General features: G+C 50.6%; 1 protein-coding gene across 1 annotated transcript in view; it reads right to left on the reverse strand.

Annotated features, from left to right (window-relative positions):
* FAM178B (family with sequence similarity 178 member B) overlaps positions 1 to 14,628 on the reverse strand; it is a 110,936-nt gene that overhangs the window by 83,396 nt on the left and 12,912 nt on the right. Inside the window, exons 2-5 of the mRNA XM_054244524.2 lie at positions 12,154 to 12,222; positions 11,518 to 11,939; positions 10,605 to 10,666; positions 6,942 to 7,049 (exon numbers count right to left, since the gene is read on the reverse strand). Of these exons, the coding sequence (XP_054100499.1) occupies positions 6,942 to 7,049; positions 10,605 to 10,666; positions 11,518 to 11,939; positions 12,154 to 12,199 (638 nt within the window). The 5' untranslated portion in view covers positions 12,200 to 12,222. The remainder of the gene's footprint in view (positions 1 to 6,941; positions 7,050 to 10,604; positions 10,667 to 11,517; positions 11,940 to 12,153; positions 12,223 to 14,628) is intronic.

Below are 14,628 nucleotides of genomic sequence, written 5' to 3' on the forward strand. Positions count from 1 at the left end.
CCTCTGGGCCGCCAGTCCTCAAGCTCCAGGGCTCCAAGGACCACCCAGGCAGCTGCTGCAATGCAGATCCTGGCCTGGTCTGGCACAGAGAGTCTGATTTAGTGGATGGGAGCTGGCCCTGTGGACAGAGAAGGGACAGGGAGAAGGGATACATTTCAACAGTATCGGAAAGAGGGGAAAACTGTCAGGACTTAATGATGAGGATGGGGAAAGGGAGGCAGCAAAGATGTTTCCCAAGAATGAGCTAAATTTACAATGAAGAAGGACCAGCAACGTGCCTGAGCCAACCAAGTTCATGGGTGAAAGCAGCAGAGGTGTGTGTACACACACATGCCTACACACATATGCACAGACACAGATGTGCTTAGACACATGTGGCGCCCACCCCCAGCATATGACATATCCCACTATGATCGAGTGTCACCCCAGGGAGCAGAATCAGAGGGAGGGTAGAGGAAGAGAAGGCAATTTCCTGTTTACTTCATATAATTGTATTCTGCTTGATTTTATAGCAATATAACACATATTCAACAATAGGAACAATAAAATAAAATAAGCTCTGGACACTGCCTCTCTTCCTCTGACCAGGAGACAGCCCATTCCCAGGTTCCCAGCCAGGCCCACTGTCTGAGACAGCAAACCCAAGGGTAGAACAGCCTAGAAGCCTCCTTAGGATCTGGACATGAGCAGCTGGCACTGGGTGCTGTCTGGCACTGATGTGGTGTTGCCCACGGCCCACTGGCCTAGCACGTGGAACCTGTCTCACTTTCTGGACAAGTGACCAAAGGTAAAGTCCTGACCCACATCACAGGGTGGTCCTGAGGATGAAATGGCACAACGAAGCGGAACAATGCTGCAGACTCAGGAGGACTCTGACCCTGCAGGCTTCGGGAAGCATCTCACCAAACCACTGCACAAATGGTGGAACAATTTCCTGTTTGGTTCATTTCTTTGCCATTAGTTTTGTATCTATTGCTTAAGTTGCTTTTTAGTTTGAAAAAATGTATAAATTATTAAAGGCCTAGGCTAGGTGCAGTGGCTAACTCCTGTTAATCCCAGCACTTTGGGAGGCCAAAGTGGGTGGATCATGAGGTCAGGAGTTCGAGACCAGCCTGGCCAACATGGTGAAACCCTGTCTCTACTAAAAATACAAAAATTAGCTGGGTATGGTGGTGGGCACCTGTAATCCCAGCTACTTGGGAGGCTGAGGCAGGAGAATCGTTAGAACCTGGGAAGTGGAGGTTGCAGTGAGCTGAGACTGCGCCACTGTATTCAACTGGGTGACACACGGAGAGTCTGTCTCAAAAAAAAAAAAAAGCAGACAGCCAGGTGCCATGGCTCATACCAACTTGGCCTCTCAGAGTGCTGGATTATAATCCCAGCATATTGGAGGCCAAGGTGGAGGGATCACGAGGTCAGGAGTTCAAGACCAGCCTGGCCAACATGGTGAAACCCATTTCTACTAAGATATAAAAAAATTAGCCGGGCGTGGTGGCGCACTCCTGTAATCCCAGCTACTCAGGAGGCTGAAGCAGGAGAATCGCTTGAACCCGGGAGGTGGAGGTTGCAGTGAGCCAAGATCACGCCATTGCACTCCAGCCTAGGCAACAGAGTGAAACTCTGTCTTCCCCCGCCCAAAAAAAACCCCAAAAAACCCTATAAGAACTAAGCTAATCTATAAAGAAGTCCTAGCTCTGTCCCCAAAACCATCTTTTAAAGGGACTTCTGTGATGTTGGCTGTAATGTATGTGCATTATTAAGAGTTATGAGGCGACTCTTATACATCTAATTGGGAATTTCCCGTGCAGCCTAGAGCTGAGAATAAAGGATGATGTTGCGGTTTAAGTATCTGCCTCTGCCCCAGGCTCAGCACACATGCAAGGTCTTTTAACTTTAAGAAATGGAGAATTGAGGATGCCACCCATTCAAGATGCAAGCCAATTGTTAGAGCATGCACAGATGCTTGCTCAGGACTGTCAGGGGTCATTTCTGTGACGGGCAGTTGTGGCAATTAGATGACGCCTTGTCTGGCAGTCAGTGATCAGCCTCCACCCTAAGCATGCCTTTCTGACCTCCACCCCCTTCCCTGGCCCCATTCAGGGATGGAAGAGGCTGCTGGCTTTGTATACTGGTGAGGGACTTTTGTAAAACAGAAAGTTGAACAGTCCCATCCAAATGATCCCACATCAAAACCACCACCTCAAAGTGGCTGTTGTCAAAGAGGCTTTCTCAAAGCACCGCTGGAAAATGTCATGCGCCCAGCAAATTACCAGTGATTTCAAAGCCAGCACTACCTTCTGCGTTAAGCTGGTTGCACAGACAACTCCCTTTTTGTGAGGAATTTCAAAACATCCAAGCCATGACTTCTGGAATGCTGATGTACTTGGTAGAAAGATACAGAGCTGGAAGAATTACTCTTACTGCAGAGATTTTAAAAAGGTTTAAAAGGTTTGAGTCCATGGCTATGCATCTAGTGAGTGGAGAACCTGGAAACCATATCCAGGCACCTCAGCTCAGAGAGGAAGTTGCTTTCATCAAATATAATGCTGCCAAAGTGCTCCTGCTGAGGAAGGCCTTTGGCCTTAAACACGCTAATTATATTCAGTCTTCATGCCCCACCATGTCATACTTCCTGTGACATCAGACAGGAAGCAGCATCTGTCTGTGTGGGAGTCCATGTGGGACTTCATGGCCACCTTTCCCTGGATCTCCAGGCAGGGTGCAAGGAGTTCCTTGTCCAGCTCGAACGGCTGCTCAAGTCAGAACACATTCCCAAACTGTCACCGTAAAAACTGGCACCAGGCTGGGCACAGTGGCTCACGCCTGTAAACCCAGCACTTTGGGAGGCCGAGGCAGATGGATCATGAGGTCAGGAGATCAAGATCATCTGGCCAACATGGTGAAACCCCATCTCTACTAAAAATACAAAAATTAGCCAGGCATGGCAATAAGTACCTGTAGTCCCAGCTACTCAGGAGGTTGAGGCGGGAGAATCGATTAAACCCAGGAGGTGGAGGCTGTAGTGAGCCAAGATCACGCCACTGCACTCCAGGCTGGGTAACAGAGCAAGACTCTGTCTCAAAAAAACAAACTGGCACCAATCAGGAGGCAGAGGTCCTTCTAATTTGGGCCAGCCAAAGTACAGCCTGCAGGCTGAGTCCTGCACCAGGCCTGCTTCTGCAACAAGGGCTCACTGCAGCAGAGCCAGGCGCCTTCATTCACCCAGCATCTGTGGGAGCTTCCTGCTGCAGCAGCAGAGTTGACAGAGACCACCTGGTCCTCCAGGCCTAAAAGATTTGCTATTTACAAACTTTTCAGAAAGCTTGCTGATCTTTGATTTAGTCAAGAGATGATTATAGGTTGGGCACAGTGGCTCATGCCTGTAATCTCAGCCCTTTTGGAGGCCAAGGCAGGCAGATCGCTTGAGCCCTGGAGCCCAGGTGTTCAAGATCAGCCTGGCCAATGTGGCAAAACCCTATCTCTACTAAAAATATAAAAATTAGTCAGGCGTGGTGGCGCACACCTGTAGTCCCAGCTACTCAGGAGGCTGAGGCATGAGAATCACTTGAACCTGGGAGTTGGAGGTTACTGTGAGCTGAGATCTCACTATTGTACTCCAGCCTGGGCGACAGAGTGAGACTCCATCTTGGGGGCAGGGGAAGAGATTATCAGAATAACTTCAAAAAAAAAAAAAAAAAGGCAAACAGCCAGCCCAGGTGTGGCTCATAACTATCTCTAGGTACCCATGCAATGTGGGGATCCTAAAGCAGGCCACCTCCTCCCACCCCCAGGAAATCTGTGTGTTGTCACTCAACAGGCCCTTCAGGAGTGAATACAGACTGCTAACCTAGGGTGTGCACCAGAACTTCACTCATGCGGTACTTAGAGCAGCGCTAAATAATACCTAGGCCAGGCTCACAGAAGCAGCAAGGCCTGGGTGGCAGAGGAGCTGGGTGTGTTGCCTGACCTGCCCTGGCCACAGGGCTGGGGCCACCTCCTCCCCTGCAGCTCAGTACAGCTTCTCTTAGGCATATGTTCTTCAAGTTTCCCCTCCAGCCTCCCTAGCATTGATTCCCTGCTCTCTTGGTTACTACCATTAGTCTGCAGAATGCTATTACTCCCTCTATCAAAGAAAGAGAAACAGAGAAAGAAGACAGAAAGGAACCATCCCATGGATCTGACCCCGCTTCCCTTTTCAGCTACTGCCATTCTTCTCCTTTGTCCTCTCCTGTTTTTCCAGGAGCCTCCTCCAGTCAGGTTTGTCTCCAGCAGAGCTGCTCCTGTGCAGGGCACTGTGACCTCTAAATCATGTCAATCATTCCCACTCTGGGCCAGCAGCCTGGCACCTGGGCATCTGGCTTCCCCCAACCTGCTCAGTATCCTTTACCATCTCCTCCTTGTGGCTGCCAAATGCCATGGGCCCCATGCCCTTGGGCCTCTTTCCCCAGGTGATCATCCAGTGTGGTGGCTTTTAACAAAAATAAGTAAAAAATACTTATTTTACTTATTTTTATTAAAATAAGTCTCACTCTGTTGCCCAGGCTAGAGTGAAGTGGTGTGATCTTGGCTCACTGCAACCTCCATCTCCCAGGTTCAAGTGATTCTCCTGTCTCAGCCTCCTGAGTAGCTGGCATTGCAGGTACGCACCACCACGCCCAGCTAATTTTTGTATTTTTAGTAGAGACAGGGTTTTACCATGTTGGCCAAGCTAGTCTCGAACTCTTGGTGTCAAGTGATCCACCTGCTTCAGATTCCCAAAGTGCTGGGATTGTAAGACGTGAGTCACTGTGCCCAGTCCCAGTTTTGTGGCTTTAAATGTCATCTGTATGCAATAACTCCAAAGCTTGCCTCTCCAAGTAGCCTTCCTGGATGGAGATGCCCCAGGATGCCCCAAATGAATCCTTGATTCAAAGCCCACTCCATTCCCAGCGTGCACTCAGTCTCCCCCCGCACTTTTTTTTTTTTTTTAAGAGATATAGTCTTGCGTGTCACCCATGCTGTGGTGCAGTGGTACTATCATAGCTCACTGCAGCCTCAACCTCCCAGGCTCAAGTGATCCTCCCATCTCAGCATCCCAAGTAGCTGGAACCACAGGCATGTGCCACCACATCTGGGTAATTTTTTTTTCACCTTTCAAGATAACGGAATCTGGGTAATTTAAAAAAATATTTTAGGAGAACCAAGGTCTCCCTATGTTGGGGCTGGTCTCAAACTCCTGAGCTCAAGCAACCCTCCTGCCTTGGCCTCCTAAATTGTTGCAATTACAGGCATTAACTACCATGCCCAGCCTCCCCCAGTTTATTTAAAGTTAACTCCAGCCTTCTAGTTGTTCAGACCCAAGTCCCTGGGGTTCCCTGCTTTGGTTCCTCTCTTTCTCCCATACCCTCCATCCATTCATCAGCAAATCCTGTCATTTCTACCCTGAAAATACACCCAGAAATTGCCCACTCCTCAGCATCCACCCCATTCCCAGGCACTGTCATTACTTCTGGATTCCTGCTTAGGCCTCCTCTGCCCCTGGTTCCCTCCCTTCTGCCCTGGCTCCCACACCTCACTGGTCTATACTCAACACAGTATCCAGAGGGTCCCATTCAGATGATGTCCGATCAATTCAGCGGAAAGCCTCCAAGAGCCTCCTCTGTGTCTACCCTTGGGCTCCTGACCTCCTGTCCCCCACCGGCCCCCTCCGCCAGCCTCCCACATGCCAGGTGCGCTACCACACCAGGGCCCCTGGAGTTGGCTTTCACGTCCCCCAGATGCTGCTTAAAATATTTGCTCACAAGGCCTTCCCTGAGCCCTCATCAGAGCCCCACACCCTTCCCAGCACTCCTTATGTCCCCAGCACTAGCCTTTCTCAGGAGCCCTTGTGGTACACCTTCACTGATCTTATTTACTGTTTGTCTCTGGACCAAAAGTGCAAGTAGTGGAAAGGCAGAGATCTGTCTGGTTTTGTTCTGGCCATATCCCAAAGCTACAGCAGAGCCTGGCACGTAGTTGGCACTCCATAAACATCTGTTGGGTGAATGGATGGATGGACAGATGGACAAATGGGTGAATGGATGGTGTTAGGGGCTTATGTTTGTGTCCCCCCAAAATACATGTGTTGAATCCTCACCCCCAGCGTGAAGATATTAGGAGGTGGAGCCTTTGGGAGGTGATGAGGTATGAGGGTGGAGCCCTCACGAATGGGATTGGCACCCTTATGAAAGGGCCCCAGAGAGCTCTCTTGCTTCTTTCCATCATGTGAGGACAGAGAGTCTTAGGCAGTCTGCAACCTTGAAGAGCCCTCCCACCAGGACCAACCCCACTGGCTCCTCGATCTCAGACCTCCAGCCTTCACACTGTGGAAACAGACTTCAGCTGCTTAGAAGCCACCAGTCTATGGCCTTTTGTTCTAGCAGCCCAACAGACCAAGACAGATGGAAAACAGCATGCTCTGAAGATTGATTTGGTTGTGGCCTGGGCATCTCTGATGCTCTGAGGTAGAGATGAAGGCAGCCCTCCCTCCAGCCAAAGGCCCAATTAAATCAGGGCCCTCATCCAGAGCTACCTTTTCTTCTCCCGTCAGGGGAGGATGAAAAATGTCACATGGTCGTAACATCCCCTCAAAAGCAGATTTCATCTAGATTGTGGTTTTGTATAGTTATTTTCCCAAGAGATCTGTTTTTTGTGAATTTGGGAAGATAATTGGGGCAGAGCAAGCCATGGTTTATGATCCTTGTGTAGCAAAGGCTCAAACAAGACCCTGATGCACAGTAGATAATCAGATATTTCTCGAATCAATGAGTGAATGTGGCTTTAAGAGAAGGAGGCAGCTTTAGAATTTACAAATAGTACATGAATTGCTGTACCATTTTGGTCAAAACTCTTTCCAAAACTAGAGGGGGTTGGCACCTCAGTCCTTCCACTTCAGAGGCTGGTGCTGGGCCCCTGCCCCTCACCTATGCTCGGGTGTCAGTGGCATTTCATCTTCATCAGTATCCAAGGAGTTGAGATGGAGACACTCCTGCAGAAGCAGCCTCTCTTGCTTCTGCTCCAGGGCCTGTTCCCTGCAGGAAGACGAGAGCCAGAGCTGGGAGTCAGGGATTCCCACCAAAACAGCAAGACCTTAGGACCAGAGGGCCATGCTGTCTCCAGTGGGATGGGTTATATTACATAGACTGTGCTTTCCCCAAATGAGCAGAGAGGAGCAGGCAGGCCAGGAGGAGATGGTTCTCACCACATGATTTCCAATGCATCTTTTCTTGTTTTGGCTTTTTTTAAAGAGACCAGGCATCACTGTATTGCCTAGGCCATTATCAGTGGCTTTTTATAGAAATGACAAAAGTGTACTGTACCCTCAAATGCCTCAGCCTCTCAAGGGACAACAGCCATGCACTCAGCTTTGTTCTTTTTTTTTTGAGACAGAGTTTCGCTCTGTCATCAGGCTGGAGTGCAGTGGTGTGATCTTGCCTCACTACAACCTCCAACTCCCTGGTTCAAGCAATTCCCCTGCCTCAGCCTCCTGAGTAGCCAAGACTCCAGGTATACATTACCACACCTGGCTAACTTTTTGTATTTTAGTAGAGACGAAGTTTTACCATGTTGGCCAAGATGGTCTCGATCTCCTAATCTCATGATCTGCCTGCTTCGGCCTCCCAAAGTGCTGGGATTACAGGTGTGAGCCACTGTGCCCAGCCAGTTCTTTTTTCTAACACACTAAGGCCTTGGGCCTAGCCCTTCTGCTCCTCAGCCACGTAACCCAGAAAGATCCCGTGCCCTGGCTCCTTGGCATCCCCAACCTGCGCGAGGCCTCAATCTGCATCTGCTTAGGCCAGTCCCTCTGCTCCTGCTCATTCCCTTTCTCTCCTTACCCTTTGCACCTGGCTCCTGGAGCTCTGTTTTCTGCCACCAGCCCCTGCATGCCTCACTTCCTCTTTCAACTGGCCCCCACAACAGGCCCCACACACCTGTTACCTGGCCAGAGCTCCGACCCCTCACCCTTCTCCTGCCCTGCAAACCAACTCAGCCTTCCCTGTCCTTGCTCTCAGGCTGTGGAGGAGCCCTGGGAACCTCCCCAACCCCTGTCTGGCCCCTGTAGTTGTCCCACCCTGGCTGTGCCCATGGGTCCTCAATTCCCTAACATTTTCTCTCCATCCCAGGCCTGTCGTAAGCTCAGATTCTGCTAGCCAGCCACTCACTGGGTGATTTCCAGCTGAATGTGACTGGGCCCCTCCAATGCCCCATGTCTACCACCCAGGCTACCAGACTCAACAGAAGCCCCACTGCCTTCCTCCCAGGGGCCTCCCGGCTGTGAGTCCTGTCCCAGGCCCCACTCAGCCCCTCATCATTGTCCCTCTCTTGCCCTTCCCATTCCTTCTCCAAATGCAGCCTGTGCTTTTTTTTTTTTTTGAGACGGAATCTTGTTGTCACCCAGGCTGGAATGCAGTGGCACGATCTTGGCTCACTGCAACCTCCTGGGTTCAAACGATTCTTCTGCCTCAGTCTCCGGAGTAGCTGGGACTACTGGCGCATGCCACCACATCTGGCTAATTTTTTTGTATTTTTAGTAGAGCCGGGGTATCACCATATTGGCCAGGCTGGTCTCAAACTCCTGACCTCGTGATCCACCTGCCTTGGCCTCCCAAAGTGCTGGGATTACAGGCATGAGCCACCGTGCCCGGCTGTGCACTTTCTTAAACAAGAGAAAACATTATCTCTGCCTGCTTAAATTTCTCCCATGATTCAGCCTTGTGTCCACAAGGCCCCTCAGGCTCCAGCCCCATGCACATCTTGGCTGCATCTCCTGCCTTGCCCATCCAAATTCTCTGCACCGAGAATTTGGATCTTGGCCAGCATGGTCTGTCTTACCCACCTTTACATGTGCAGTCATCCCCCTCCCACCAAACAACACTTCCCTTCCTGCAAAGTTCAGTGACAAAAACACATCTGGGAGCCTTTTCCCACTCCAGGTTAATGTCACCCTTCTGGGCTCCTTCGTGCAATGTGACAGTGTGGGGAGTATGAGATAATGATGCTAAATTGCCAGGGGAGCAGGTGCTGCACCATCAGCTCCACTATCCTGAGTCTGGCATGGCACAGCACAGTGTGCTCTGGACTATGTCTGTGTCCCCCAGAATTCCTATGTTGAAGCCCTAACACCAGCGTAGCTGTATTTGGAGTAAGAAAGTAATTAAGGTAAAATGAGGTCATAGGATGGGTCCTGAACACACAGGACTAACATCCTCACAAGAATAAACACCAGAGAGCTTGTGCTCTCTCTGCCACGTGAGGACACAGCGAGAAGCAAGAAAAAGAACCCTCACCAGGAACCAACTGACCAGAACCTCAGTCCTGGGCTGCCAGCTGCCAGAACTGTGAAAAGTAACTGTGTCGTTTAAGCCTCTTGGTCTGTGCCATCCTGTTACCGCAGCCCGAGCTGACTAGCATAGAGCGGGACCCTCACAATGCCAGGCACACTGAAGAGTAGGCACAAGGAGGCCCCAGCTGCTCATTTCCTGCCAGTATTTTCAAGCATCTACTAAATGTACATCACTGTGCTAGGCACCATGGAAACATATACGCATGGTCCCTTTCCTAACATATGATCTAATGGGAGAAAATCTATTTAGGGGAAGGAGCTAAACAACACAAGTCCCCAGGTTGGAGGAGCCGAGAGGGCTGCACAGCAGAGGCAGACGAGATGACTCCAGGGCAGGCCAGAGGGCCAGTAAGGCACCAAAGAACAATTCATCCCAGTGCATGAGGAGCTCCCTGCCACGGGGCTGGGAACCCTGAGGCAGGTGGAGAGAGTGGGAATCAGTACTCCCACCGGGAGAGCGGGGGCAAGAACCCCCAGTGTTCCAGGGTGGCATTGCCCCCCACTCACACTTAACTGCAAACACAATGGACATGCACTGAATGAAAATGACACAACACAACCACGGGAGAGGACAAACACTTAGGAACTATGAGCAATCTGCTCATGTGCCACCAAAGAGCATGCCCCCATGAAGCATGCCTCTTGTCAGGCCCCACCACCTGCACCTCCCTAGGTATTTCCAATCTCATCAAACACCTGCTGTCTTTGGAAACTACTTAGGGTAGACAGGGAGAGAGCTGGTTAGAAGCTACTATGCTGGGAGAAGGCAGGTGTGAAACTCACAGAATGGATGGGAAAATGGGCAAAGCGTGTCTGCACGCTGGGGTAGAAGGCAGCGGCAGAAGTGCTAGGAAGTCCTGTCTGCCCAGCATGAACCTCCAGCCATAGCCAGGTTGTAACCATTGGCCGAAAAGCCATCTGCTTTTCCACTTCCCTCTCATGGAACCCTTGAGTGGGAGGAGACACCATTGAACTGGCAGGAGTTGGGTAGAAGAGAGCCAAGGTGGAGAGGGCACCCGGAGGAGGATTCTGTTTGAGGGGGGAGTCTGGGGGCTCTCTGCCTTGGTGATTCTACTGCCTGACCTGATGACCATCCCACGGTGCCTGTTACTGATCAGAGCACACAGGGCAGGCTGAGTCTGGGTGGGAGGAGGCTGTACTCTGACCAGACTCTGCAGTGAGTCCCGGGACTGCTGCAACCCTGCAGAAATCAGGGCCCCTGACGGCCCTGCCCCGTGCTCACCTCTTCTCCAGCAGTAAGTAGTCCAGATTGTTGAAGTAGCTTCCCGAGCCCCCTGAGGAGAACTGAGAAATAGGACGTGGGAAGGAGGGACCAAAGAGAAGCACAAAGACAGAGGGTGAGAAAAGAAAAAAAACTAAATTAAGCCCGTTAGTTATTTGTTTGCTTTTCTGAAAAGATACTATGTTCACATGATTAAAAAATAAAAAAGTGTAAAGATGCACAGTAAAATGTCTCCCCACCCCCACCCCCAGCTACCTGTTCCCTCCCCACAGGTGCCCATGGGGTGGGCATTCCTCATATGCTTTCAGAGATACTTCGACAACAATCACAGGGGCCAGCACACCACATCACATAGCCTGTCCCGCACCAGGCTCTATCCTGCATGCACTCTTTTCATTCTCCATGATCTAACACCATTCCCCATCAAAGACAAAGAACTTCTCTCCCCTCCCCTTTCCCTCCCCCTCCCTTCTGTCCCCTTCCCCATTGCCCTCTCCTCCCCTCTCCCTCCCTCTTCCCCTTTCTCCCTTTCCCCCTCTCTTCCTTTCCCCATTCCTCCCTCCCTCTCCCCTTCTCTCTCCCTCTTTCCCACCTCTCCTTCTGTCCCTCCTTCTCTCCCTCCCTCTGACCCCCTCTTCCCCTCAAGGGACTCGATGAAGTGGCATCGAATTTGGTGCCACCGGAAGCCATCTGTCAGCAGGAATTACTGATGGAAACACAGGGTGAGGTGCATCCTTGCCTTGGGGACCTGCCCTCCCAGCCACAAGGGCCCAAGGGCTGAGGGGTGGGAGTGGCGGCTGAAGAGGGGTAGTCAAGGGGAGGTGACTGAGAAGGGCAGCTGGGGGTAGCCAAGGAGGGGTGGCTGAAGATGGGTAGTCAAGGAGGAGAGGCCAAGGGGTAGACACAGACTCACCTCTAGGGCTGTAGCCTGCTGGCTCGGGCCTGCCGCACTCCAGAACGGCTTTTCCAGCAAGGGCAGATCCCTCTCCTGGTCTGAGTCCAGGTGTTCCTGCTTCAACTCCTCAGCCAGCTTACCGGCCTGTCTCCTCAGGCCCTGGGGATCCACCGCACCCACCTGCCTCTGGGCCGGGGCCTCCCAACCAGCCTGCAGCACCCTCGGGTTGAGGAACTCCACGGGTGTGGGGCTCCAGTTGGTGGGAAATGTTTCCTCAGGCACCTGCATCTTGGGCTTCTTTGGCAACGTGGGAACTGGAGCCAAGGTGGGAATGCAAGGCCGCCGGGCTGGGTAGGGGGGCCCCTGGTCCAGGGGATGGTCTGACAAGTCATCCTCCAGGCTGGGCAGGAGGATGGGCATGGTGGCAGCTGCCTGCACCCCTGCAGAGAGGACAGAATACTGTGGTGCCCCTGCCCACCTACCACCGTCCCAAACACCAAGCCACACTGGGTAAGGAGAGGGGCAAATGGGTGAGGGAACAACTTGGGGTTGCTGCAGGCAGGATATAAGGGAAATCCTTCAGGCATGGGCTCTCCGTTTCCTCTTCCCCCAAACCTCAGTGGGGCTTTATCTGTGCAGGTGAGGGATGCCTACCTTCTCTCAGAGTAAGAGCTGGCACGGTCTCCTGGGGCCCAGCCATCTACAAGCAGTGGGATGTGTGTCCTGGAAGGAAGCACCTGTCAGGGGAGGCGAACCTCCAGAAGAAAGCTAAAGCCTCTGAAACCCTGTGCTTCCCACAGTGGAGGACCTGGGCCCACTGTGCCCAACAGGGATTCCTTCTCCAGGTTCACCCTGAGGACTGGGCCTCCTGATCCCACCAAGGTCAAGCTGCTGAGAGGGAGGGGACACAACCTGACTTCATTTCCAGGACATGATGGGCAAATGTGAGGACATCAATATTTTTCTTTTTCTTTTTGAGGTGGAGTCTCGCTCTATTGTCCAGGCTGGAGTGCAGTTGTGCAATCTTGGCTCACTGCAACCTCCGCTTCCTGAGTTCAAGCAATTCTCCTGCCTCAGCCTCCCAAGTAGCTGGGATTACAGACAGGCACCATGGCACCTGGTTGACATCAACATTTTTCTTTTCTTTTTTTTTTGAGACGGAGTCTTGCTCTGTCACCAGGCTGGAGCACAGTGGCGTAGTCTTGGCTCACTGCAACTTCTACCTCCTGGGTTCAAGCGATTCTTCCACCTCAGCCTCTCAAGTAGCTGGGACTACAGGTGTGTGCCAAACGCCCAGCTAATTTTTTTATTTGTAGTAGAGACAGGGTTCCACCATGTTGGCCAGGATGGTCTCGATCTCTTGACCTCGTGATCCACCCGCCGCAGCCTCCCAAACTGCTGGGATTACAGGTGTGAGCCACTGCGCCCGGCCAACATCAACATTTTTCTAAACTCATACAGAATTAAAATCAGCACAGCTCAGCAGAAAAGCTGTGTTCTGAGATGACACCCCACGCGTTACTTACTTGGTGCCACCCGGTAAGTCTGTTTGCTCACAAGGGGCAGGGCAGGGATATCTGGTTCTTGCCATTTCCCAAGCACCAGCACAGACCTGGAACATGGTAGGTATTTGTGCATTTCCACTGAATGAACAAGTGATTTCAGAGATCCTGGGGTGGCCCAACAAGCGTCCTCCAGCAGGAGGAACTGCCTGTCCCCAGTCAAGATGGACCATCCCACACATGCAGACATCTCTCATTGGATCAAGCCCAGGCTCAGATAAACTGCAACACAGGTGAAAGGCTAACAAAGAGTCTAATAATCAAAGGAAATGGCAGTTTACCAAAAAAACAAGTAACAATATTCAAACTCAATAGTGAAAGAATTCAAATCAACATGACCATGACACAGGGTCAATAAATAATCAAACATTAAAACTGTATAATAATGAGGCTGGGTGAGGTGGCTCATGCCTGTAATCCCAGCACTTTGGGAGGCCAAGAATGGTGGGTCATCTTAGGTTAGAAGTTTGAGACCAGCCTGGCCAACATGGTAAAACCCCATCTCTACTAAAAATACAAAAAGAATTAGCCAAGCATAGTGGCGGGCACCTGTAGTCCCAGCTACTCAGAAGGCTGAGGTAGGAGAATCACTTGAACTCAGGAGGCAGAGGTTGCAGTGAGCTGAATCACGCCACTGCACTCCAGACTGAGCGACAGAGTGAGACTCTTTATTTAAAATAAATAAATAAATAATAAATAAATTTAAGATATTAAATTATAACCTCCAGGGTAATCACTAATAACTTAAAAATATATAGAAAAGAAAATGAGGAGGCAATATACTACAAGAAAATAAACACAAAAGGTGGCATTAATGGAAGAAAAAGAAAAATATATAGAAAGCAAACAGCAAAACGACAGAAGTGATTCTTTATCAGTAATTAGTTTAAATATAAATGGGTTAAATTCTCCAATAAAAGACAAAGACTGGTAATATAGATTTAAAAACATAATCCAGCCAGGCACGGTGGCTCACGCCTTTAATCCCAGCACTTTGGGAGGCCGAGGCGGGTGGATCATGAGGTCAAGAGATCGAGACCATCCTGGTCGACATGGTGAAACCCTGTCTCTACTAAAAATACAAAAAATTAGCTTGGCATGGTGGGGCATGTCTGTAATCCCAGCTACTCAGGATGCTGAGGCAGGAGAATTGCCTGAACTCAGGAGGCGGAGGTTGCGGTGAGCCAAGATCGCGCCATTGCACTCCAGCCTGGGTAACAAAAGCAAAACTCCAACTCAAAAAAAAAAAAAAAAAATGATCCAATTGTATTATGATGTCTAGAAGAGACTCACTTCATATCCAAAGACACAAATAGGCTGAAAATGCAAGTATGCCAAAAAATATTCCATGCATAGTACCAAAAGAGAGCTGGGGCAGTTACACTCATCTCAGACTTAAGTGACTTTAAGTCAGACAAACTTTAAGTCAAAAGGTGCAAGAGACAAAGATATTACATATTGACATAAGAATCAATCATAGGCCTGGAGCAGAGGTTCACACCTGTAATCCCAGCACTTTGGGAGGCCAAGGTGGGTGGATCACTTGAGGTCAGGAGTTTGAGACCAG

Source organism: Callithrix jacchus, chromosome 14 (genome assembly GCF_049354715.1).
Source record: "Callithrix jacchus isolate 240 chromosome 14, calJac240_pri, whole genome shotgun sequence".
Taxonomy (NCBI): domain Eukaryota; kingdom Metazoa; phylum Chordata; class Mammalia; order Primates; family Cebidae; genus Callithrix; species Callithrix jacchus.